This window comes from Rhipicephalus sanguineus, chromosome 4 (genome assembly GCF_013339695.2).
Source record: "Rhipicephalus sanguineus isolate Rsan-2018 chromosome 4, BIME_Rsan_1.4, whole genome shotgun sequence".
Classification (NCBI taxonomy): Eukaryota; Metazoa; Arthropoda; class Arachnida; order Ixodida; family Ixodidae; genus Rhipicephalus; species Rhipicephalus sanguineus.
The window spans coordinates 27,465,055-27,487,510 of NC_051179.1; the positions used below are offsets into that span (position 1 = coordinate 27,465,055).

Sequence of the window (22,456 nt, forward strand, 5' to 3'; positions counted from 1 at the left end):
GCTACGGCAGTTGCGCTACTGAGCTCAAAGTTGCAGGTCTCATCTCAGCTGAGACATCTTCCATTTTGACGGAGGCAAAATACAGAAGCGCTTGTGTGCTTAGATTTAGGTTCAGATTAAACCATATATATGGTATTAATCAATAATCATTATATACCAGAGCACCAGAGACAATATTGATATGCATTTGTACCCCAGGTGGTTGAAATTTCCGGAGCCCTCCACTACGGCATCTCTCATAATCATATTGTGGTTTCGGGACGTTAAACCCCAACAGTTATGATACGCATTAGTATTCCTTTTAAATGCTTCTTTCATAAAGAAAGCCTGAAGGTTTGGATCAACACAGTAGTTTTTGGTAGAAATTAGGCATTTTGGTAAAATTAGGTATTTCATTGTGAGCAGCGTGACCTTCATAACCTTTGCAAGTCCCCTAAGGAGAACATATATGTGCACAGCCATGTTGCTGAAGTGTTACAGTGTGTTTTGTTGCTATAGGCCATGCTCGCTTAGTGGCTATGGCTCTGCACTGCTGAGTGTAAGGTCACGGGTTTGGTTCCTGTCCACGACAGCTGCATTTTGATGGGTGATAAGCACAAAAACACTCGTGAACTTAGGTTTAGGTGCTTGTTGAAGAAACCCAGGTGGTGGTTGTAAATGAGTTCTGCGAAATCCTGCGAGGTGGAGGAAGGGTTATGAAAGGAATAATTGACAATCACCTGCTTGTAGCACAAAGCCACAAGGAAATCTGTATTTCTCGGAAAGGAAAGCTTCTAGTTAAAGAAAATTTGTCTTTGTCCAGGGATCGTCCTGGTCTGGGGATTGTCCTGGTTCGGGGACCAGGATGATCCGGTCAAAGACGAATTTTTTTCAACTAGAAGCTTTCCTTTCTGAGAAATCTATATGGGTTTCCTTGTGGCTTCGTGCTACAAACGGGTGGTTGTCAATTAACCCTTTCATAACCCCGGGTGGTCAAACTTAATTCAGAGTCCGCCGTTATGGCACACGTGATAATCAGATTGTGGTTTTTGCGCATGAAATGACGGAATTCATTTTTTCTGCATGTGTGCAGCCATGGAAGGGACAAGCCAGGATGTGCCGCTGAGTGTCGACAGCAGCCCGCTGGGAAGTCAGGATGAGGAGGCCCCCCTGTTTGGCCTGTTGGACGTGCTCATCCTTCTGGCATTGCTGGGCTTTGCCATCTACTGGCTCTTCCTGAGGCGCAAGAAGGCCCCCACCTTCGATCCGGCCGCGATCAAAACGTTTTCCATTGAGTGAGTCCTTTGCCACAGCTGCTTAATTAAAGCCGAACTGCGACAAAATTTTTGGACTGAAAAAAAAAAAACTTAATTCCAGATAGCATAAAAATATAGCAGCCTCTGGGCAAAATTCGGCATTTCAAATGCGAGCAGATGGATGACAAAGAGCTAGCAAGAATAGTTGTTTTGGGTACTGAAACTGTTCGAGAAAAAAGAATGCAGCTTGATGGAAACGACACGTTAAACGGAACATGCAGTCTTTTACATGACCTTGGCATGAATTGCAGCACACTGAAACATTTTATTGAGCCAATATGCTGGGATTGGAATTGCCCGCGCTGTTACAGTAGGCTCATGTTTACCTTTGATATAAGCTTCACATTTCCATTAAATACACTGTGATGTTTGAAGAATACGCACAAGTAGCACAATCTTGCGGCAGCCCGCGGAAGTGATATTGTGCTTGGGAGATCTGTGTCCTGTTTAGGAAACCAAAAGTGACATGTTTATGGTAACACTTGTGACCTTGTTTACCTCTCTGGGACGTTTGCCTTGTGGTAATTTTGTCACACCTGGCAGGTGGACTCGGGAGCCTCGATTGTACTTGCTGAATGGAAACTTTGTGTTCGTGAATGAAGCTGGCCTAAATGCAGGCAGCACAAGAGTCCCTTAAATCTTTAGTGTGGGTAGAAAACGGGCCTTAGTATGACTACTTCCTTTCTTTTATTGCGAGGTCATTGAATGATGAATTTTTATGACTTGTATGAGGAAACACTGCATGAGGTAGAGAAGCCTCAGTTCCAAGTGTCAAGGGGACAATGTTTTGGCAGAGAGGTGCTTTTTATACTCTCACTCATTTCCAAGGAAAATGTGAATGTTGCAATGTGTGGTCATATCATCCACTTTCGGTTTCCACTTGTGTGATTCTCTTCCTTGTCATGTGATTATGATTAAAATCACTAAGTGTACGTCTTGCATTATGCCGCTAGGAAGGTACAAGAACTTGTTGCAGAGGGCAAACTAAAAGATTGTTTAATCATTTTAATCAGTATTGAAACCTGATCACCAATTTATGTTCATGTATAGGCCGTCTTGTTATTTATTTTTTTGTGCAGTCAATAGCGTTAAGTCATTGTTGCTAATCCGTAATAACATTAGCAGTAATATTCCAGCCTTCCCACCAAAATGTCCAAGTAATAAAGGAAGCATTGACGTTTAATATATGCTTGTCACTTAGGTCGAGTTAGTTTTACATTGTAACAATGAGCATTAGCGTAGACGTACTGTTCTTGCTTCCACCGTGTGTCCTTGCATTAGCTTGCTGTCCCGTGCTTTTGTTTGATTATGAGGCATTGTGTTACTATGCTGCTCCTTTATCTGTGCTCATTAAATTTGTCTAAGCACTCATATTTTCAGACATGAACCCCTGCAGTTTTTTTTAACTCTCTTAATTTTCCCCATAGCAAGTCATAGCAGCTGAATTGCTTAGTCTTGAATTGTGAGTGTGTAGGTCTAAGAAACAGCCCCGCCACGGTGGTCTAGTGGTTATGGCGCTCGGCTGCTGACCCGAAGGTCGCGGGATCGAATCCCGGCCGCGGTGGCTGCATTTTCGATAGAGGCGAAAATGTCCGGGACCCATGTACTTAGATTTAGGTGCATGTTAAAGAACCCCGGGTGGTCGAAATTTCCGGAGCCCTCCACTACGGCGTCTCTCATAATCATATCGTGGTTTTGGGATGTTAAACCCCAGATATTATTATTATCTAAGAAGCAGCTGTAGTTATAGTAGGTGCCAACCTAAAATGTGCGCCAATCTAAAATGTCCTTGTGAGCATTAATGTATATTAGCAATAGGGCATAATGAAACATTAAAGTTCAGAAAGTCTTTTCTCCAGGATACAGTTTGTATAAAGATACAGGAAGGCCTCCTGTACTCTTTTTCAATGTCCCTGTACATTGAACTTTTCTGTCTCTTCCAGAACAAGTATACAGAAGGCTGACAACACCAGCTTTATTGGGAAGATGAAATCAACGGTAAGTTTCATTTACTGAAAATAAGGCATATCATATAGTAGGTTAGTTCTTCTTAATCTGTGTACGGTAATTTTTGGTCTTGTTTTAGTAGCTTCTTTTGGTGCAGTATTTAACTGTTTATTCTAAACCTGGAAAAAATAAAAGATGTGAAATCATTTTACTCTTGATTAGCTGCCGACCGTTTCAGCTGATGTATGCACTATCTGAATTTCAGTTGCACCCTTGCAAACATTCACACCATTTAAGCGGTGGAACCTGGGCTAATGCGATTTCCTTTATGTTAGACATTGCATATTGCTGCAAATTGGAAAGTTTAGAAAGATAGTTAAGCACATAGTGTAAAAGTTTGTAACTACAACTAGCACTAAAAATGAATATCACGGCTTTTGCAAACTGCATCTGTGAGAGCATCCAAAGTGGACAAATTTGATTTATGCAGTTAACAGCATACTGTGTAATTATGTTGCTCCCGTGGATTTGGGAAAACTGCTACCCTCAAAGGACTGGTATATATCGGAGCAATGTGTAAGGCATAGTTCTTTTCCACTAAATACTGCATGTCCAATATGTGCAGTTTGCACAAGGTGACGTAGGTTCAGAGTTGTCTTAATCTGTTTTCACATAGTTATAAAAAAAGAAAAAAATCTGCACACTATATTTCGGTCAGTATTAACATTTCCTTTGAATGCAACAGACCTAATAAGATTTGGTGCCGTGAATTAAGAGAAGAAAAGCTATTACTGCATTCCCTGTTGCCGCCAGTTCACAAAAAATGTTGAGGCATGCTCCGTTTTGATTTTCTGAGTACCTTGACTGACTTCGTGGTTTTCCTTCTTTCCGTGCAGGGTAGGAATATAGTCATATTCTATGGATCACAGACGGGCACAGCAGAAGAATTCGCTGCTCGTCTCGCAAAAGAAGCCAACAGATTCGGTCTCAAAGCAATGGTTGCAGACCCGGAGGAGTGCGAAATGGTGAGACTGAGTGTAACCATCGTTATCTTAGAACAAGTTGTGCATTTAATTATGTGCATTCAGTGTACCCTGGTCAGAGTGCTTGCGAACTAGAAGGGGGCTTCATTCATAAACTAACACCTGAATTTTTTGACAGCTGTAAATAAAGAAATCCACAACACTAGACAGCGCACAGCTTACAGTGCATAATCCACAGTTGCAGGTGCCGATTACGTGGGCTTGCGCTTTGCCACGAAGCTACGTTCGTGCACAAAAGTAATGTAGCTGGGATTGTTGTACATACAAAAAAATTTGTTACTGAGGCCTTGCTTTGGGTTGGCTGTGGTTTTCAGTTATCTTTAAAAATGTTGAGTATTTGATTATTTCTGCAGATTATGAATGTGGATAATTTCTACATCTATGAACTTCCATATCTTTTAGATGAGGCCACTAAGTTACTGACCAAACACTAAAATGTTTAGTGAAATTCACCAACAATGAATTGTCCAGCATTTTCTTTTTATGTATTAATTGCTCCTAGCTGCCTTTGTTATTATTTTTTAAACTGCAGCTTTAAACTACTTTCCGCAGTGGCGAACTAATGGTCAGAGTGGAGAAAACCAAGGAAAACAGCCCCTAGTTTTCTCAAACAGTATCACATCTCAAGATTGTGTTGTGCATAGAAAACACACTATGATGCCACCGAGACGGCTCACTAATATGCTGTGTGGTATACGTACCGTATTTATTGATTGTAATGCGACCACGATTGTAACGCGAGGGGTGACTTTTCATAGCGTCCAGGAAGAAAATTCGTATGTAATGCGAGGGTCGACTTTAGGTAGCAAGAATCTTGAAAAAAAAAAAACTCGCGTTACATTCAAGTAAATACGGTATCTTTATAATGGCGCCACGTCAGTGTCAAATTGAAATGCATGCGTTCCACTTGGGATAAAAAGGGAATTAGGCATTGAATTCTGCCTAGGTCTATTGACAAATGTGACCAGAATAACTTACTGCACACTTCTGTAAACGAAAAAATGTCACTAATATTCCAGAAAGGAAAAGTTGTTAAGGTGATATAAACATTCACAAAATTTATTCACCTTCTCGCTAGGTTACCAGCACTGCTTTCTGTTTTCAGAGGATTGCAGTAATGGGTGCAGGCTGTATATGTGAGAGGATGCGGCATGCATGTGGGGGCACTTGTCCAGCTAAGTGTGTCATCGCATGTCTGTCTCTTTCGCGTGACGTCAGAGAGTGACGTTGGGCAAACAAATGCTAGCTGCGGCCTCATGACGCTCGTTCGTTTTGACATTGCGTGTTGCTGACGCCACCTCCGGCTCCAAGACACTTAGCAGAAGCAGCTGCTCGTGTTAGGGGCAGCGGTTTCTTGTTTTTTTTTTTTACCCCTGCCTTGATTGACTTTGATGGGGGTAACTGGCTCAAGTGGTCCCACCGTCTGCGTAGCTCCTTGTGTCACTGGGTCAGGGTGATTGCCACGGACGTCACGTGGCATTGAGGTCATTGCCCAATGCTGGTGGCAATGCCATCATCTTAAGTATCGGGGTGTTACTACAGACAGGATGATTACTAACCAGAGTGTTCAGTACTAGTCACAAGGTCGCACTGGCCAAGGAGTCTAATCCATCGCGTTTTGTTCTCTGTAAGGTCGGGTTTCGTGCTCTCAGGAAATTGAGGCTGTTGATCGATATTACTTCTCCTGAAACTCGCACGAAACAACATATTACTTCATTTTCTTTCTTGGAATGTAATATCGAGTGCCGTGCCGTGTGAATTTGACGCATTTGCAGAAAGTTCGTCATAATTCACGCTTAGAGGCATTAAACTGAACCCATGAGTATGCTTACGTGCTAAGCAGTACACTTTCAGCAGCATCCATGCTTTTCTTTGAGTAAGTTAGCATAGGTGGCCCTGTTCCTCAGATGTGTGCAACAACACTACGAATGAGAGAGAATTGCTTCTAAAAAGGATTTAGCATCTTGCCTCGGTGTTCCCGCTGTCAGATGGAGGAACGAATCCAAGCCTATGCTTTTCTTGTAACATGGTTGTGAATATGTAAACAATGTATGTTTGCATTGAGCAATGTAGCATTGGGCGCTTCTCTTGTGAATATATAAAGATGTAATGTTCGGATTTAGCAATGAAGCATTGAAGCAATATGACATGTATGATGAGGAACACACTTGTTTTGACGCAATGCGTACATCTGTGTGCAGGAGGACCTGACCAAGCTGCCAGAGATCACCAACTCAATGGCCATCTTTTGTATGGCGACATACGGTGAGGGAGACCCCACAGACAATGCGCAAGACTTTTACCAGTGGCTTCAGGACGGCAGCGTTGACCTGCCTGGAGTCAATTACGCCGTGAGTAGTGCAATGCTTGGCTACCTTGTGCTGCCGTGCCACCGATTACTGTCGATCGGCTGATGCAGTTGCTCTACAATGAGTACAAAGTTGATGGCTAAGCATATATGAAAAAGGAAGCGCTGGGTAGCACCGAAAACATCTTTTTTGCTGGAATCTTTTGTATGAGCATGTTTTGTTACACTAAGACAGCCGTTGAGGTACCTAATAAAAAAAGCCAAATATGGAGGGTTAGCTTGTTTAGCTTGCTACATGATGTGTGTCTGTATAGTGTGAAATTCTAGGTAAGTGTACATCTCCTCTAGCTTGTCGGCTAGTCAGGCTGTGGTGGCTGTGCTAGCTCTTCGTGCAGCTGAGCACATAGGTGACGTGCGTGGTACGTCTTGTAAATAACCTGCATATGGGACGTATGCTGGGTGAGCTAAGATGGCTGGTGGATTCATTTGTGCTATCTTCCTGTGCCTCTAGTGTTGGAGTTCGTTTATCTCAATGTTTTAGAGAAGTGTTGGAAGCTGTAAGTAACGCAGTGTGTTTGCGAATCCGCATCTGTGCTGTTCACTGCACCACCGTTGTGACAGCAAGTGTCCTCATTATAGGGAACCCAAGCTCAAGTTTGCGGCGCGACGACAGCACCGCGCCAGCCGCGCTGTGGCTCTGTCGGAAAGCTCTGAACCTTCGGCGCGGCCGACTCAGCCCCTTTCACGGTAGCGGTAGCGCACGTGCGCACGCGTTCTTCTCTCGGTGCGGGTAACTGTGGGGCCGTCAGCTGGGTACGTTGAACCGAGAGGCTTGCTGTGCGAAGCTGCGCATTTCCACGATGGCAGAAGCGACCCCGCGGAAGCGCAAGCGTGGTCCGAAGTATTGCGGTTTAGTGGCCATCCACAACAGTGCAGACAACACCAAGGCACGCGATTTACGTGTGAAACTGTATTGTTTCCCGGTCGTGTCGCACGAGAAATACAGGCGGCAAGCGTGGATAGCTGACAGCGCTGTCTCGCCTTCTATTTGGTTGTCTGAGTTCATCGCTTTCGTTCGCTTCGACTACCTGAATCGGTAAGTAACGCGGCGCATGCACGCAGCGACTACAGTAATGATTACACGCTGTCTTCTCGCATTGTGAAAGTCCAGTTACGGTTGTAGGTGAAGCAACTTTGTGTTTTGATTCCCCGTGTTAGTGAGACCTACCCGTCGTTGTTGAACGTTCACACTCGCGCTATACCGTTAGTGTTGCGCGGTTGGTTGAATTCAACTGAACTCGGCACATTGTCAGAAGTTCGGCGCCTGCAATGCACGCGTCGAGAAGGCTGCTTTATCACGCCGGAACGGACGTCCGTGCATTTTCAGCAAGCTTTGACATCGTTCTGCAGGTTTGCTTTGTTTTTGTCACTTTATTAGTGTGATATATATTTAAGCCGCTAAATACAACTGGCACTTAATACATGCTTTGCAATTGCAACCTTGAAGTAACCACCTTCTGACTTTGTGCGATTTTCTAGCCGCGTTCGCGCAGCAGGTTTTATACGCCTGTTAAGTCGATATCATAAAAAGAGACTGCAAGCATGACGCGAGAGCCGAAAAAACGAGGCGAGCAGTTCATCTTGCTTCACAGTGGTTAAAGCTCAGCTAGCTGCCTTGCGTCTTAATCGGCGGGTGATTCTCCAGCGGCACGGAGGACTTGACTCTAACCTTCTCAGGAAACAGGGCCATGGTTGTGTAATTTCTTTTTTTCGCACGCCGCAAACGTTTGTTCACGAAAGTACACGGCTGCTACTGTTAAGCATGCCATATCAAAACAACAATCATATGATTCGTAGTCCACACCGCAGAACATCGATAGCGTGTACGGCTTCATTTCGGAGTGCATGTGGACCATTATTCATCTTTAACATGACAGAATGAGACTTACCTCGAGGTATACGTCCTACACGGTGTAATCGCGACTTGGGAAATGCATTTCGCTTTGAGTCGGGCGTCGTTGTCGTCGATCGTCTGCTCTTCACCGTTAAGGTGATTGACGAGCCTTTCTCCTTTTCAAGTTCGCTTTTCGGAAGCGCCAGTCAAGCTTGAAGATCCATTTGAAGCCGCATTGCACGCGGTACATTGTGAGACGCCGCAAGTGCACCGCGAGAGCTCTGCACGTGCACGGAAGCGAGCGGCAACGCGGTAGAGAGAAGGGAAAACGCTCGCTGATCACGCCCCAGTTTCTCTTTTTCTGCCAGAGATGGCGCTGCCTGTCAAGAGCAGCAGCGCCGCTAAGCATTGCTTGGGAAGCCTATAGAATGAGACCTGTTCTTGTTTGCCTGTGCATGCATTACACGTGCTCATTAGTTTAATTAAGATTAGACTTAGTTAAAACTATGGCCCTTATTTTGTTTAGCTGTCCACCACACTGCGATTGCTGTCCAGGCTTTGCCTTTGGGTGAAACTGCATTTTCTTTGTTTATGCGAGTTTTAAGAAAACATCTGCTGGCTTTACAGGAAGTTGGCGTCTAAATGCGAGACGGAGACAGCTTGTGTGTGCCAATGACACAGGAATTGTCGTTTTTTTAATGTGTTCCCTTTCCGGGGAGCATAACAGGTGTTAGGACGGGACATGTTTTTTGTCCTTTCTTTATACATTTTTTTTCTACGTCCTTACATCTGTAGCACAGAAATAGTGCTTAGTACAAGAAGCTACACAGGAAGCTGCTGCAGTAAAACATTGTTAATTTGAACTGTACTGGAGCTATAGGTATATTTTCACCCAGGTAGGAGTTTCGAGTTTTACGGAAACAACTAGAAAATACATAAACTAGCTATAAAACTTTCTACAAAATGTGGCACGTGTTTGTTGCCTAATGTGCGCCACTAAGGAAGTATGGGAACACGAATAAAAGTGGTGATCAATTTTTCGGAAGTGATTGAGTAATTGCGTATCCTTACAGCATCACCACCTGCTACATAGGATTAAATGAATTGTCATCTAGGCACCAAACCACAACTTTGGTCACTTACAAGGTGGTGTTGGTTAGGCTTAGCCGGCAGCGGTGGCAGGACAAATGCTGTTGCAAGATTCTCATTTTTTAAGTGCTCGTTTCCACAGACCACACATGTGAAGACTACTGACAACTGCATGTTTGAAACACAGTTTGGTTCTGTGGGCACTCAACTGGCAGTTGCTGTGAACAGGACAGTGTAAGCTTGTGTGTGGGCATTAAGTTGAGCTTATAAATTCTAGCTCCAAACTGACCTTGTGCATTGCATCCTGAACTTCAACAAAATTCTAGTTCCTATTCATTCCCATTAAAGTTACATGAAAGAAAAAATGCTCACTCATTACGAAAACCACTGAGCCAATTTGATTTAAACCTGCTGGACTTTAAAGCTGTTATATACATTTTTCCTAATACCATGGAACTTCTAAAAGATATAAGTAGTTTGTAGAGAATGCTTAACTCTACTATGTTTCATACATATAAAAATGTACATTACCAAAATGGCAGCTGTTAGGACCCTTACTAATTTCCTGAATGTGTTGGGTGGGGAGGAAAAGTTTAGAAAAGACTGTTTAGTAACACCTGCGAATTTCATTCTTTTCATTGAGCAGCTTCTTCACATGTATTAATTACCAGTAACCATTTCAGTTGTTTGCATTTGTTCTAAACGCTCGTACACAGTGTGGCGTGCTGTCGCAGCATTAGTGACACTCTTTTGTTCACAGGTGTTTGCGTTGGGAAACAAAACGTACGAGCACTTCAACGCGATGGGGAAGTACGTTGACAAGCGCATGGAGGAACTGGGGGCCACTCGTGTCTTTGAACTGGGCCTTGGAGACGATGATGCAAAGTGAGTTTTCTTATAATATTTATTTACTTACCTACTAATTGATTAATTAATTAATTTCAATACCTTCACAGCATGAGGGCATCGCAGAAGGGAGTGGTAACGTGTGAAAAGAGCATGCAATAATACAATGCAGAAAACAATAATAAGAAATACAAGATAAAACGGTTAAGTATGGTTTAAACAGGAAGGAATAAGTCGTCAATGGCTAATTATATTATTGGCACTAATATTATTATATGTAATGTATATGTAAATATATAATTATTATATATTATTGATTGTGGCAATGGAGAAATGCAGGTGGTGCCACTCTGTTCATGTTCTGGGAATAAAGGAGTCGTGAAACAACACTGTGTGAAAAGGGAAGGTCCACTTTATACGGATCATCAGTGCGAGGTAGATCGAAAAGGAGTGCGTATTTGGGGTTCTGTGTGTGTGTGTAATATATATGTAACTATTTTTTGAATTCTATATATTAGAGCTGTGCGAATAGCAAAATTTTGGGTGCGAAGCGAATTCGAATAATAAAGGTTCAGTGCGAATCGAATCGAATATTTTTCGAATAATTTTCGAATATTTCTCAAACATTTTTCGAATACTTCGAAGTGAAATTACAGAAAAAAGTTGCAGAGAATCCCTAAGTATGTTCTTATGAGATAGCAACATGAAAGTGTTTCTTTTTGCTAGGTTGATGAAGTGCTGGCACGGGGTGGTGTTTCATAGTTGTCTTATCAAGAATGAGGCAATGTAGAGGCCAAATCGTATTTATTGTACATGATTTGGTGCAACCAAAGTGTTGCTGACAACACTTTACACGTGATAGGCAAATATGACATTTCCTCAGCCACTCCTCCTCTTTCAACTTCTGTGGAAGTTCCACTGATGTGGCGGACAAGGGTGTGCTCCCTTCAAGTGTGGAGTTCCAAAGCTGCCCTGTAGACGTCGATATATATAAGAACATTTGAAATTTCGGATGCTAAAAAGCTTCGGCGTCCGATTTTTCGAACTTCCAACCCAAATTTCAGGTCCAAAACATCACTAATTGAGCCCCCACCTGTGCCACATCTTTCATCTCCATGCTGGAACCAGCGTTTGCGACCATAGCGGAGCTTGAAAGGCAGCTTTGCCGCAATGCATAGGTGTGATGAGGTGAAGCATATTGAAAAATCTAGGCACCACTTTGAATCGGACGTTGACTGCGTCTTGGCTAAGTTTCACCGTAACGGAGCTTGAAACGCAGCTTTGCCGCAATACGAGAGTGTAATGAGGTGAAGCGCATTGAAAATCTGTAGGGGTCACTTCGAACCTGACGCTGACTGCGTCTTGGCCAAGTTAGACCGTAACGGAGCTTGAAAGGCAGCTTTGCCGTAACACGGGGGTGTGATGAGGTGAAGCATATTGAAAATCTGTAGGGGTCACTGTCAATCGGACGTTGACTGTATTTGTTTTTGGGAAGTTCGAATAGTTCGAATAGTAAAATTTCAGTGCGAATCGAATCGAATAGCAAACACTATTCGAAAAATATTCGAAATTTCGAATATTCGCACACCCCTACTATATATATAGAACTCTCTTGAACTGCATTTTCCATGGAAACTAGTAACTAGATTCTCGCATATGCTGACTACTGACTTAAATCACTGATCACTCTGCAGCATTGAGGAAGACTTTGTGACCTGGAAGGAGCGCTTCTGGAACGCCGTCTGCGAGAACTTCCATCTGGAGATCTCCGGCGAGGACATCAACCTGCGCCAGTATCAGCTCATCGTGCACACAGACCTTCCCACTGAAAAGGTCTTCCACGGAGAGATCTCGCGCCTCAACTCGTACGCCACCCAGAAAATGCAAGTAGCACTGCTCATTTCTTGAATTCATGTTTTTTATGTAGGCTACCTGTGGAAAGCTGCTGTAGCCTTTTCCACGTTAATGTGGTGTGCTCGTATTGGTTTTACGTGCAATTACTCAGCTCCAGTGAATGGACTTTGATGGTCACTTTCGCATTCAAACAGCGTTTGTGTGCTGGTGAATGCTTTGTGAGCAAGAATGTGACATGAATGTTGGAAAGAATTATGCCACTGGAAAATGCATTGCCATCTTCACTGACATAACACATTCCATTTTTCATTTGTAAATTGTTAACCAGTTGCACGAAGGTCAATTGCATTAGTACATATTAACCTGTAACTAAATGACGTTTTTACAATGTGATTTTATTCTAGAACTTGCCGTACTGTTTACAGAAAGAGAAAAAGGCCGCAGAAACTTTTTCTGTGTGAACTGGTACTATAGCATGTGATGCATTACACTTATACATTTTTGGCTGTCATTGTAACGTGAACTGCGGTGTACATTACTGTGAATAGGTCACCAGTACGGCTAAGAGATCAGAGGAACTTGCTTTAAGCTCCAGTTTCTTGAAAAATGCATCTTTAACTGTGTGAAGCTTTTCTAAGCAAGTTGCACAGTATAATAGGGGCTTGCATTGTGCTCGACTTGTCCCTGAGTTATTGTCATTTTGCTGAAAATATCGGTAGCCACTGGAACCGTTGGAACAGGGAGTTTAACGAGCAAGGCGGTGTCACATATAGAACTCCCTTATTGCTTCTGCGTACGTCTTCTGCTAGCTTAGACATGGAGCAGCCTTTGTTTGTGCACAGCTTCATGACAAAAAATTGGGAGTGCTCTTACTTAAAAGGTCACTCATTATTGTTCCAGAGCACCACATGGTAATTGAGTTGGAGTTTTTCGTTAGCACCATTGAGTGGGGCTGTTTTGCTTGATTGTTTCAACTTAACTAAGTACCGTCTCTCTCACTTCTCATCACTTTGCAGGCCCTTTGATGCGAAGAACCCATTCCTGGCGCCTGTCCGAGTGCACAAGGAACTGTACAAGGGCTCTCGCTCATGCATGCACATTGAGATTAGCATCGCTGGCTCCAAAATGAGGTGAGGCCTCCCCCACAGCATCTGTTGCTACGTGTCAGCCTTGAAATTCCTCATGAATGACATTCCTGTCATCGCATTTGCAATGTGCTGTAATCCATTCCTAGGTGGCTTTAAAGTGTTCATAGGCACACTCGTGCATCGGTACACTTGGCATGCTTTCTGTTTGCTTATTCCACCTGATGTGCAGTACAGTGTAATTAAGCGTGAAAATTGTGAGTGCGAGCATGAATGTAAGCGAGTGCTCAAGGGATTAAATGGCCAGAGGTATGAACGAATGTGAGTGGAGGTGAGAATCTGAGAGGGAGTACCAGTGAGGGGCAGAGAATACTAATATGAGCATGAATGTGCGTGCTGTTAAGTGTGAATGGAAGTGGCTGTAGTATAAACATCATTGAGTAAATGTGCATGAGTGAGCACATAGCGTACAAAAAATTAATGTCAGTGCATACCTACCTATTCTGTCGATCTGTACTATAGCGTCACTTTAATGATGCTTCTTTGCTTCGCATTTTGTAGAATGAACGGTGCTTTGCATATGGCTGGGCAATGATCCAATATTACAGTTTTACTGTAATATTGGACTTGCTAGGCATCCCTGCTTCTTCAAGTGGCACTAATTGATTTGATGTCGATGTTGAGGGGATGTTAAAATAATACCCTGATGTTGAAGGTGAAGTTTGTCTTGTGCGTTATCAGAGGGAAGTCGCGCAGAAATTCACTTTGTTTCAAGCTTGTGATGCACATGAGTTTTTCTGAAGGTACGATGCTGGTGACCACGTGGCCGTCTACCCGATGAACGACATCGCCATAGTTGAAAAGTTGGGACAAATGCTCAAGGTGGATTTGGACACCATCATCACACTCAAGAACCTTGACGGTACGTAAGCCGAGAATATTGCGACGTAAACAGCTTGCTTAAGTGCTGTCTTATTTTTCACGCTTACCTTACTCCTTATGAAGGCTGCTTTGAAAAGCAAACTTTCCAAGTTCTTTGCGCTGATTGTTTATCAGCGCAAAGGTGGCATGCAAAATATCTGCACAATACAGACGAGTCCTGCAGTGTGGTGGCCTGAGTTGGCTTAAAACCCATTTCCGTTTAGGCATTTAGTATGTGAATTCAGTAATCGTTGTGGAGCTTTTCCTGAAGTTGTAGTTTTTATTTGTGATAGTGTAGTTTCTTGTACAATAGGTGTCGGCCCGACAGAAGATAAGCACTCTTGTTTTTGTTTCTCTATGGCATATTTTTCTGTTTTTTGGTTGTGGCCAGTGGTCAACTTTTTCTTGCAGGCATTGTGGAAGGTAATCATGGTCTCATTGTGGTGTACGGCAGAAAATTGTTGATATATTCTTGTTGATATATTCCCAGCTCGCTGCATTGAAACTGCTCACTACACTTAACAAAGAGGAGCTGAATAAAGATGCTAGCGATTTCCATGCATGGAAATTCGCACACACTGTCGTGTCCTTTTGCACTTTGATGTGCAAGGCTGCATCGAAAATCAATAAAATTTGTGTGTGCTTGAGAAGAGGCTGCTGTTATTTAACGTCTGCTCCTAGAACCAGATGGAAATCACAAGCTTCGTTTAATGTGAATCACGGCTGTGACAGCTCCAAGAAAAGATCCTTTGAGCGTTGCACCTTAAATCAAGTGTTGCTTTGTGTTGTGTAACCTTGCGTTGTATTGTCGGTGCAGTTTCACTTTGCTGCAACTTGGGTCTAGATTTCTTAAACAAGCACCTCAGTGCGGACAACGGACAAAGAAGGGAACAAAGCGCTTGTCTTTGTTCCCTTCTTTGTCTGCTCTGTGCTGTTTGTTGAAGATGGACTACCAACTAGCCCAACCTTAAACCTTGGGTTGTGGGGATTGAGGCTTGCCCGTCGTCATTGCGCGGGTTTTTCGCCTATTTCTGCCATCCTCATGTCCGATCATGACGCTCCCCTCCTCCGCCGTCCCACGGCGCTGGGCGAGCGAGGGTGACGTTGAACCCCCTCACCCCGGCGCCGGATCTCGACGGTGGCGCCGCGTTCGAGTCTCGCGAGACGTTTTGCGCGGCGAGAGAGACTCTCTCTGGACCTCGTAGGGTAAGCATGTGTTTTCTTTCCCGTCCGTCGGCTCCTTTGTTTGGGCTCGCTCGGACGGAGTTCGCTAACGGTGCCTTGCGCCAGCGGTGAGCGCTTACCTTACGTTGTCCTTTTCCGAACGCTAGGCTGAAGAGCGGTGCGGTGCATTCGCGCGTGGTCATACTACGCCGAAACTGTACCTATCGAAGCCAACGCGAGCGGAGTTTGCCCTCACTCGAGCGATCGGGCCCTGTGGTCGCGGATCGTAAGAGTACGCAGCATAGTCGCGAGGGACCCGTTTTCTCTCAGCGGCGTGTCGCCGTGAGCCCTTTGCCCGCGGAGACGTGCTAGCGGCACCCTTTGTGTTGTATTTTCGCCCGTGGCGTGGTGAAGCCTGTTTTGCTTCTCCCGCTGCCTTTGGGAGCGGGCGTTGTACTGCGTTTTGTGGTGTTGCCGCAGGCAATAAAGTGTTGCGGATCTCGAGAGCAGAACTGTGTACTTGCCGCGCTGCGCTCGGCGCCTTTGCGCTCGAACGTACGTGTGCAGTGGCGCGCTAGTTCACGCGAGGCGACGGCAAACGCGGCCCTGTGGCTCGCTAAGTCCGAACCCACGCTAGTGGCCGTACTCCTGTGAGATACGTGCACGCTACAGGGTCTAGAGTATGTGGAAGGTGGCGATTTAGGCACGTTGGTAATTCATGTTAAAAATAAGAGGAGTGTGAGAAACTGAGACAAGCGAAGAAGGACAAACGGAGAAGTACTCATTCATTTGTGCTGCACTTTGCTTTTCAGAGGACAGCTCCAAGAAACATCCGTTTCCCTGCCCATGTAGTTACAGAACTGCACTGCTGTACTACGTAGACATCACCACTCCCCCTAGGACACACGTCTTGAAGGAAATTTCCGAATATGCCACCGACGAGGAGGAGAAGAAAAAGCTGAAGATGATGAGCTCTTCTTCTGATGAAGGAAAGGTAAGCCCCAAGCAGTGAAAAATAATTTTTTTTATATTGTCTCTATAATGCTGAATTAGCTGCATTAAGAAGTTCGTGGCAATGGTAGGTCAGACAGTGAATACGTCTTATGCATATCCAGGGGTGAGACAGCTGCGCATGTTGCACATTTTGGATACGATTCCGTTTTCCTGCGCCAAGCTGCTCCAAAAGCATAAAAAATCGTAAAAATTGCACCAAACTGCTCCAAAACACCTCCAAAAGCAAGAATTTGGTGACCACGTCAGCTTCAGTGGGGAAAAAAGGCAGAGTGGCAACTTGATTTTCCAAGCAGCGCCTAGTAGGGATACCAAGAAAATGAGATGCTTGCAGAACACATAGACGTGCCCAAGTGTGTCTCTTCTATGCGTTCTTCTAATGTTTCTAATGAACATTGGTGCCGCCGTAATCTCCTCTGCGTTGTAAAAAATCCGCTGCCGTGCCCCGAGCTTGCTTGCTTCTCGTTAGGGTGCCACTCTCGCGTAGCGAAAGCTGTTGAGTGGCATGAGTAGCGGAGTTGACTCTCGGGTTCTTTGTCATGCGTAGAGTGTTCATCTGGTTGCTACGGTTTGCGTGTTGATGGTGCTGTATGTTTACCGTGGGAGTGTTCATACCGCACTGCTCCTTACCGTGCTTGGGTGAGGCGAGTACCTTGTGTCAGTGTGGCGACGACTAGCTTCCTGCATGGGATGCATGTTCGCGATGCTGCAGCAATTTTGCATGACAAGGCGGCAGTGGACTGTTGTGAAGTGTGTTTGTGTCATTCCCTAATAAAAGCTTGCAGTACACTTACAACGGCGCTACACTTGCAACTTAAGTCTTCTATACGCATGCGTTTGACGAGATAGTGTCAATGCGGCGAGGTTTCTCCGAGCCTGCGCCGTGCTATGGATGAGGTGGCAGTGTGGTTACGTTGTCACCTGTTAAAAGCGTGCAGTACACTTGATGCTACGTCACCCACACTACCGAGCAGATAGCTCCTGACAAAGTGGAACACTTATCTACACGAAGCTCTGGGGAACCTTGAAAACAGAAATGAGCAGACCTACAGAAAGCCAAAGCAGTGATCTACTAAATCATATCACTGACCTTAAGGAAAGGCCTACGGCTATGTAAAACTACAATTCTTGTGCAATCATGTTTTTTTTATTCTTGTGAAGTGTGATGTTTTTTTTTTCTTTTTCTTCAAATGTGAACCTTGTTTGCAGAACCTTTTTCAGTTATTTCATATGGTTGTTACTCAGGTTAGATAGGTCACATTGTTTGTAAAAAGGTAGTGTAGTTCATACCTCACGATAATGGTTAAAAAAAACTTTCTCCAGAGGCTGTTGCAGTGTATTCTAAGCCAATTAAAATATGTACTTGCTCCCTCAAGTTGGTACAGATATGTTTTTTCGAGTTCCTAAGACAACACATTAAATGCCGCTGACTGCTCCAAATCAAGGTTCTTCTGCTGCAAAATCTGCTCCCAATTCAACCGACTCACCCCTGCATATCTACGTAGTCACAGTAGCTTTTATGGGCCATTGTACTTTAGCTCTTTCTTGTTCATGCGTGGTCAAGAAATGAAACAAGATAACACACAAAATTGCGTGCTGAACAACAGTGCAGTGAAGAGCACATTCTTCTAGAAGCGGTGGATCACTTCCACATGAGATCTTGTATACGTCAACTGCAACTTACAATTTGTCTCGTAGACCAAAAGAAGTTCAGAAATGCATTTTGTTTGGATTATTTGGGATAATTTTTTCATGACTGTACTGAGAAGCAGTTCTGCACATTATTTGTTACATGAAAAAAAATTATGCCATGAGGCTACTGTGTTTGGGTTGCCATATTCCAAGATTATGATCTTCATTTTGCCGTCATAGGTTCAGTCACCTTGACTGCAGAGCTATTGCATTTATGTTAAAGTAGTATCTGAACTGTTGCGTGTTTGTCTGCATGTGACATTATGCGGCAGTAATGGGACACAACTGCCATCACCTACAAATGTAAGCATATGTATGTATGTAAACAGGAAAAATAGAAAGCAATAAAAATCTAATTCACAGCCTATGTAGAAGTCAGGCTTATGCAGCCTGGTTGAGACATGCAGTGTGTGTGAGCGCACACTGCATTCAAGAACCTACAGGTTTTTGCTTTTGTAACTAGTTCTCATTATTGGAAATGCTTGTAGAGCTTGTTCACATGGGAGTGCACCCATGCACTTACAGAGAAGGACTACGAAAGAGAACACTGAATTCACAACTATTAGAGTTTGGTCCTTCACAAATTACAACACTGTTTCACAGTCCTTCTTTGCGTGTAGGTGCACTGCCTCGTGAACGTAGATTACAACCAACCACCCCAAGTTACAGACTTATTACAGTGCTGTTATGCTGCCTTGTCTTCCTATTTGACAAAGGTCCCTCTGGACGGGTGTTTCTTTGCAGAGCCTGTACAAGCAGTGGGTGCTCAACGACTGCCGCAGCGTCGTACACATTCTGGAGGACCTGCCATCAGCACGTCCTCCCCTGGACCATCTGCTCGAGCTTATGCCCAGGCTGCAGGCTCGATACTACTCCATATCGTCATCACCAAAGGTGAGGTCACATCATTGATGTTGCGATGAGATGCCGAGTGTAAAGCAATTGGTTTTATTCCCAGCTAATTGTTATGATCTACGCTTGTATAAAAGTCAACGTCACCTTCTATTACGAAGGCCACGGTTTCCTGGGAGGATGGAATCCAAATATGCCTAAATAGTTAGTTAACTGTACCTTCTGCCTTTTTGTTGTCTTTGTTTTCACAATATGTCAACACTATTTCATGTGATGCTTTGCAACTTTGGCAATGCTTGCTCTTCATTTCAACTGGTAGTTAGGTTAATAAGTGTGCATTGTGAACTTCGAGTGTGTGACCCGGTGCTGTTTCAACTATGGCGCTTAGATCGATTCTATTGAACTGTACAAACTGCTCAGGAACAGTCACAAGCAGATGCCGAGGCACAAAAAGAAGCATCCTGTGTTAGGGGCATTTGTGCAAACAACCAGGGACACAAAAGAAAGAAAATAGGAGACAAGCGCAGACTATCAACTGAAAATGTTGTTGTCAGAAACGCTTGTCTCGTGTTTTCTTTCCTTCATGTCCCTGGCTTTTTGCGCAAATGCCCCTCACAATGGATTACCAACTCACCCAGTGCTCTGTTCTTCTAACGCGTCCTGCAAAAAAAAAAAGTGTTTTGGTAATTAGACTCTTGTTTTGTAAAAGAAATATGTATCATTACCATTAGTAGAGCTGACATGTGACCCAAGCATAGATCATATGACATTGTGCAGCAATGTTTTGGAGCATTAATAATCCACAAAAACACTGTTGATACTAGCAGCTTTAGATAATCTATAGGCAGCCAAGCCAGGATAGTCACGCGTCTGGCAGGCTTCTGTCAGTTTTTTGCAATTATCAGTAGCATTGTTTTTATGTACCTAGGCACTGAAATGCGCTACATGTCTTGGTGGGCTTGTTCAGGATTTAACTTTTTTAGCATTTTTCTGAAATACTAACATTTTACTCGTAAATTATTGCAGGATGATAATCGGACCAAGTAAGCACGTTGTACCACCGGCTTTTCTTACAATCCTGTCAGCTAGAACAGCGTGCATGACAGTCTTTCGCATTCCACAGGTGCATCCAGACAGCATCCACATGACAGCTGTCAAAGTGGAGTATGAGACGCCGACCAAGCGCATCAACCACGGTGTGGCCACAGGCTGGCTTGCACTCAAACGACCCGACAACGGCACACAGCCCACGCTGCCCGTGTACGTGCGGCGGTCACAGTTCAAGCTGCCCTCGAGGCCGCAGATTCCCATCGTGATGGTGGGGCCCGGCACGGGCTTGGCGCCATTCCGTGGCTTCATCCAGGAGAGGGATTTCCTTCGCCGTGAAGGCAAGTGGTGCCCTTTCGGCGTCTGTGTTTCTTTCCTCAAGTGCAGATCCATCTGGCTTGTCTCAAAAGCGCCCTGACACGATTTCTTGAAAATGGTGAATCGGGCCTGCCTCTTTATCACAACGCTATCGTAAAAAGCTAAGCCAAGTGTTATTCATGTACGTAGTTCCAGACAGCCATCAATGTCGAAAGACGGGCTACTTTTTCTTAACATTCTAACCTCTTTTTGTGTTTATTATAATGCGTTGACAAAGGCGATATTTATCAGCTTATTTCCCAAGGTTTCATGATCCGGCAATGCCTCCGATAGGATTGAATGCACATTTTATGACTTGTAAGGTAGTCATGTCTTCTTGTATGGGAGCGCAGTATTACACCAAAAATACTTTGGCCTCCAAGATTGCCTGGGTTGGCAAAAACGATTGTGGAGGCCATCCAGATAACGTAATTCTGCACCATAATAGCTGTAGCAACGCAGTCGTTGGTAGCATTTGGCACTGTTGTACTTGGCCATGCATTCTAAGCTTCACACTTGGCACATGCGTCCTGGTTAAACATGCTCTCTTTGTTTCTGCATGGCCATTGCAGGCAAGCCTGTAGGTGAAGCTGTACTCTACTTTGGCTGCCGCAAGAAGGCAGAAGACTACCTGTACCAGGAGGAGCTGGAGGAGTACTTGGCAAACGGTACACTGACCAAGTTATACCTTGCCTTCTCGCGAGACCAACCGCACAAAGTGTACGTGACACATCTCTTGCGCCAGAACAAGGATGAGGTCTGGGACCTCATTGGCAAGAAGAATGGCCACTTCTACATTTGTGGGTGAGTGAAAAAAAAAAGTTTTTTAAGCGCGAGAATATTTCTTTGGCTGTCCTACCCCGCTTTGATCCGCCCGTGTTGTCTGCATACAACGACCACGTAGAAAGATTTAGGAAGATTGAGCACCAAGGTATGGTTCCTTGAAAAAGCCAAGAGTGGCAAGTGTCTATCCATGATGGCATGTCGACAGTGTAGAGTAGGCGGGAATGAATGCAACAGAACGAAGAAGTACAATCACCGCCATGCTGTCCCGATATCAATGGGCATGCGTAGCTTGTACAGTCGGCGTCAGAAGTTTAGGGACCACTAGGTCTGAGAAAAGTTTGAATTTCGCAGCAATTTGCGACTGTATTCGGTCGAAGTGCAGAGCACATGTTGTTAGCGCATTTTAGAACAGGCTGGAAATCTGTATTGAAGGTTGCGTGCCGAAGCAGAGGGAATAGGTAGCTTTTTCTTGTGCCTCGTGGTCCCTAAACTTTTGACGCTAACTGTACATGTCTGGATGGAAGGTATCTAGAGACGTGCGGTGTGTTTGGCTGCAGGAGAAACTAAGCCAAATAGGTGCGCCATGACACTTCGCTCACTCAGTTGTGGTAAAGTTGGACGACTTGTGGAAAGTTGTAGAAGTTATGGTAAAGTTGAATGATTTGTGCTGTGCAGATACTCTCGCATGATTAAACCATCATTGTAAAGGAATTCCGCTGAAAATTTTTTGCTTCAGGATTACTCATTCAGTGGCCATCATTCTTAAGCCTCTGGAGTCTGTTGTTAATGGCTAGGTTGTACCGTTTTACCTTTGCTAACAAGCAAAAATTATGCTGCTGGAAGTGAATGCCTCACTGCTTGCTCAGTGTCATTGTTTCAACCCGGGTGTCATTGTTTCAACGGGTAAGGGCAATTTTCCGAGAGCACTAGAGCCAGGGACTATCTTCCACTCTTATCTCTGTTCTAACACTCTAGAAGTACAGTATGCGTGCGAAATTGAACCTACAGACGATTTTATTTTAGATTCATGGTACCGCAGTCTTGGGCTTTTACATGAACGTTTTTTTTAGTTTTGTATGTCATGATATTCTGTTAAAAAGGTCACGGGACACAAGTGCATCTGTAGAGCCGTTTTCATGCTCGCAACACTACTGTAGTAGTACTGTTCATTTATTTGCTAATGTACAAAATCACATTGTCATTGGCCCAAGGTAGTGGCACTGTAAAATTGCAAATCTGTAAAATTGTCTATAGCTCCGTAAGCA

At 44.2% G+C, this 22,456-nt stretch overlaps 1 protein-coding gene across 1 annotated transcript in view; it reads left to right on the forward strand.

Annotated features, from left to right (window-relative positions):
• LOC119389673 (NADPH--cytochrome P450 reductase) overlaps positions 1 to 22,456 on the forward strand; it is a 34,758-nt gene that overhangs the window by 6,445 nt on the left and 5,857 nt on the right. The window contains exons 2-13 of the mRNA XM_037657034.2: positions 1,073 to 1,274; positions 3,239 to 3,293; positions 4,139 to 4,267; positions 6,487 to 6,636; positions 10,337 to 10,461; positions 12,117 to 12,305; positions 13,293 to 13,406; positions 14,165 to 14,283; positions 16,259 to 16,440; positions 18,894 to 19,043; positions 20,125 to 20,389; positions 20,978 to 21,209. Coding sequence (XP_037512962.1) covers positions 1,075 to 1,274; positions 3,239 to 3,293; positions 4,139 to 4,267; positions 6,487 to 6,636; positions 10,337 to 10,461; positions 12,117 to 12,305; positions 13,293 to 13,406; positions 14,165 to 14,283; positions 16,259 to 16,440; positions 18,894 to 19,043; positions 20,125 to 20,389; positions 20,978 to 21,209 — 1,910 coding nt within the window. The 5' untranslated portion in view covers positions 1,073 to 1,074. The remainder of the gene's footprint in view (positions 1 to 1,072; positions 1,275 to 3,238; positions 3,294 to 4,138; positions 4,268 to 6,486; positions 6,637 to 10,336; positions 10,462 to 12,116; positions 12,306 to 13,292; positions 13,407 to 14,164; positions 14,284 to 16,258; positions 16,441 to 18,893; positions 19,044 to 20,124; positions 20,390 to 20,977; positions 21,210 to 22,456) is intronic.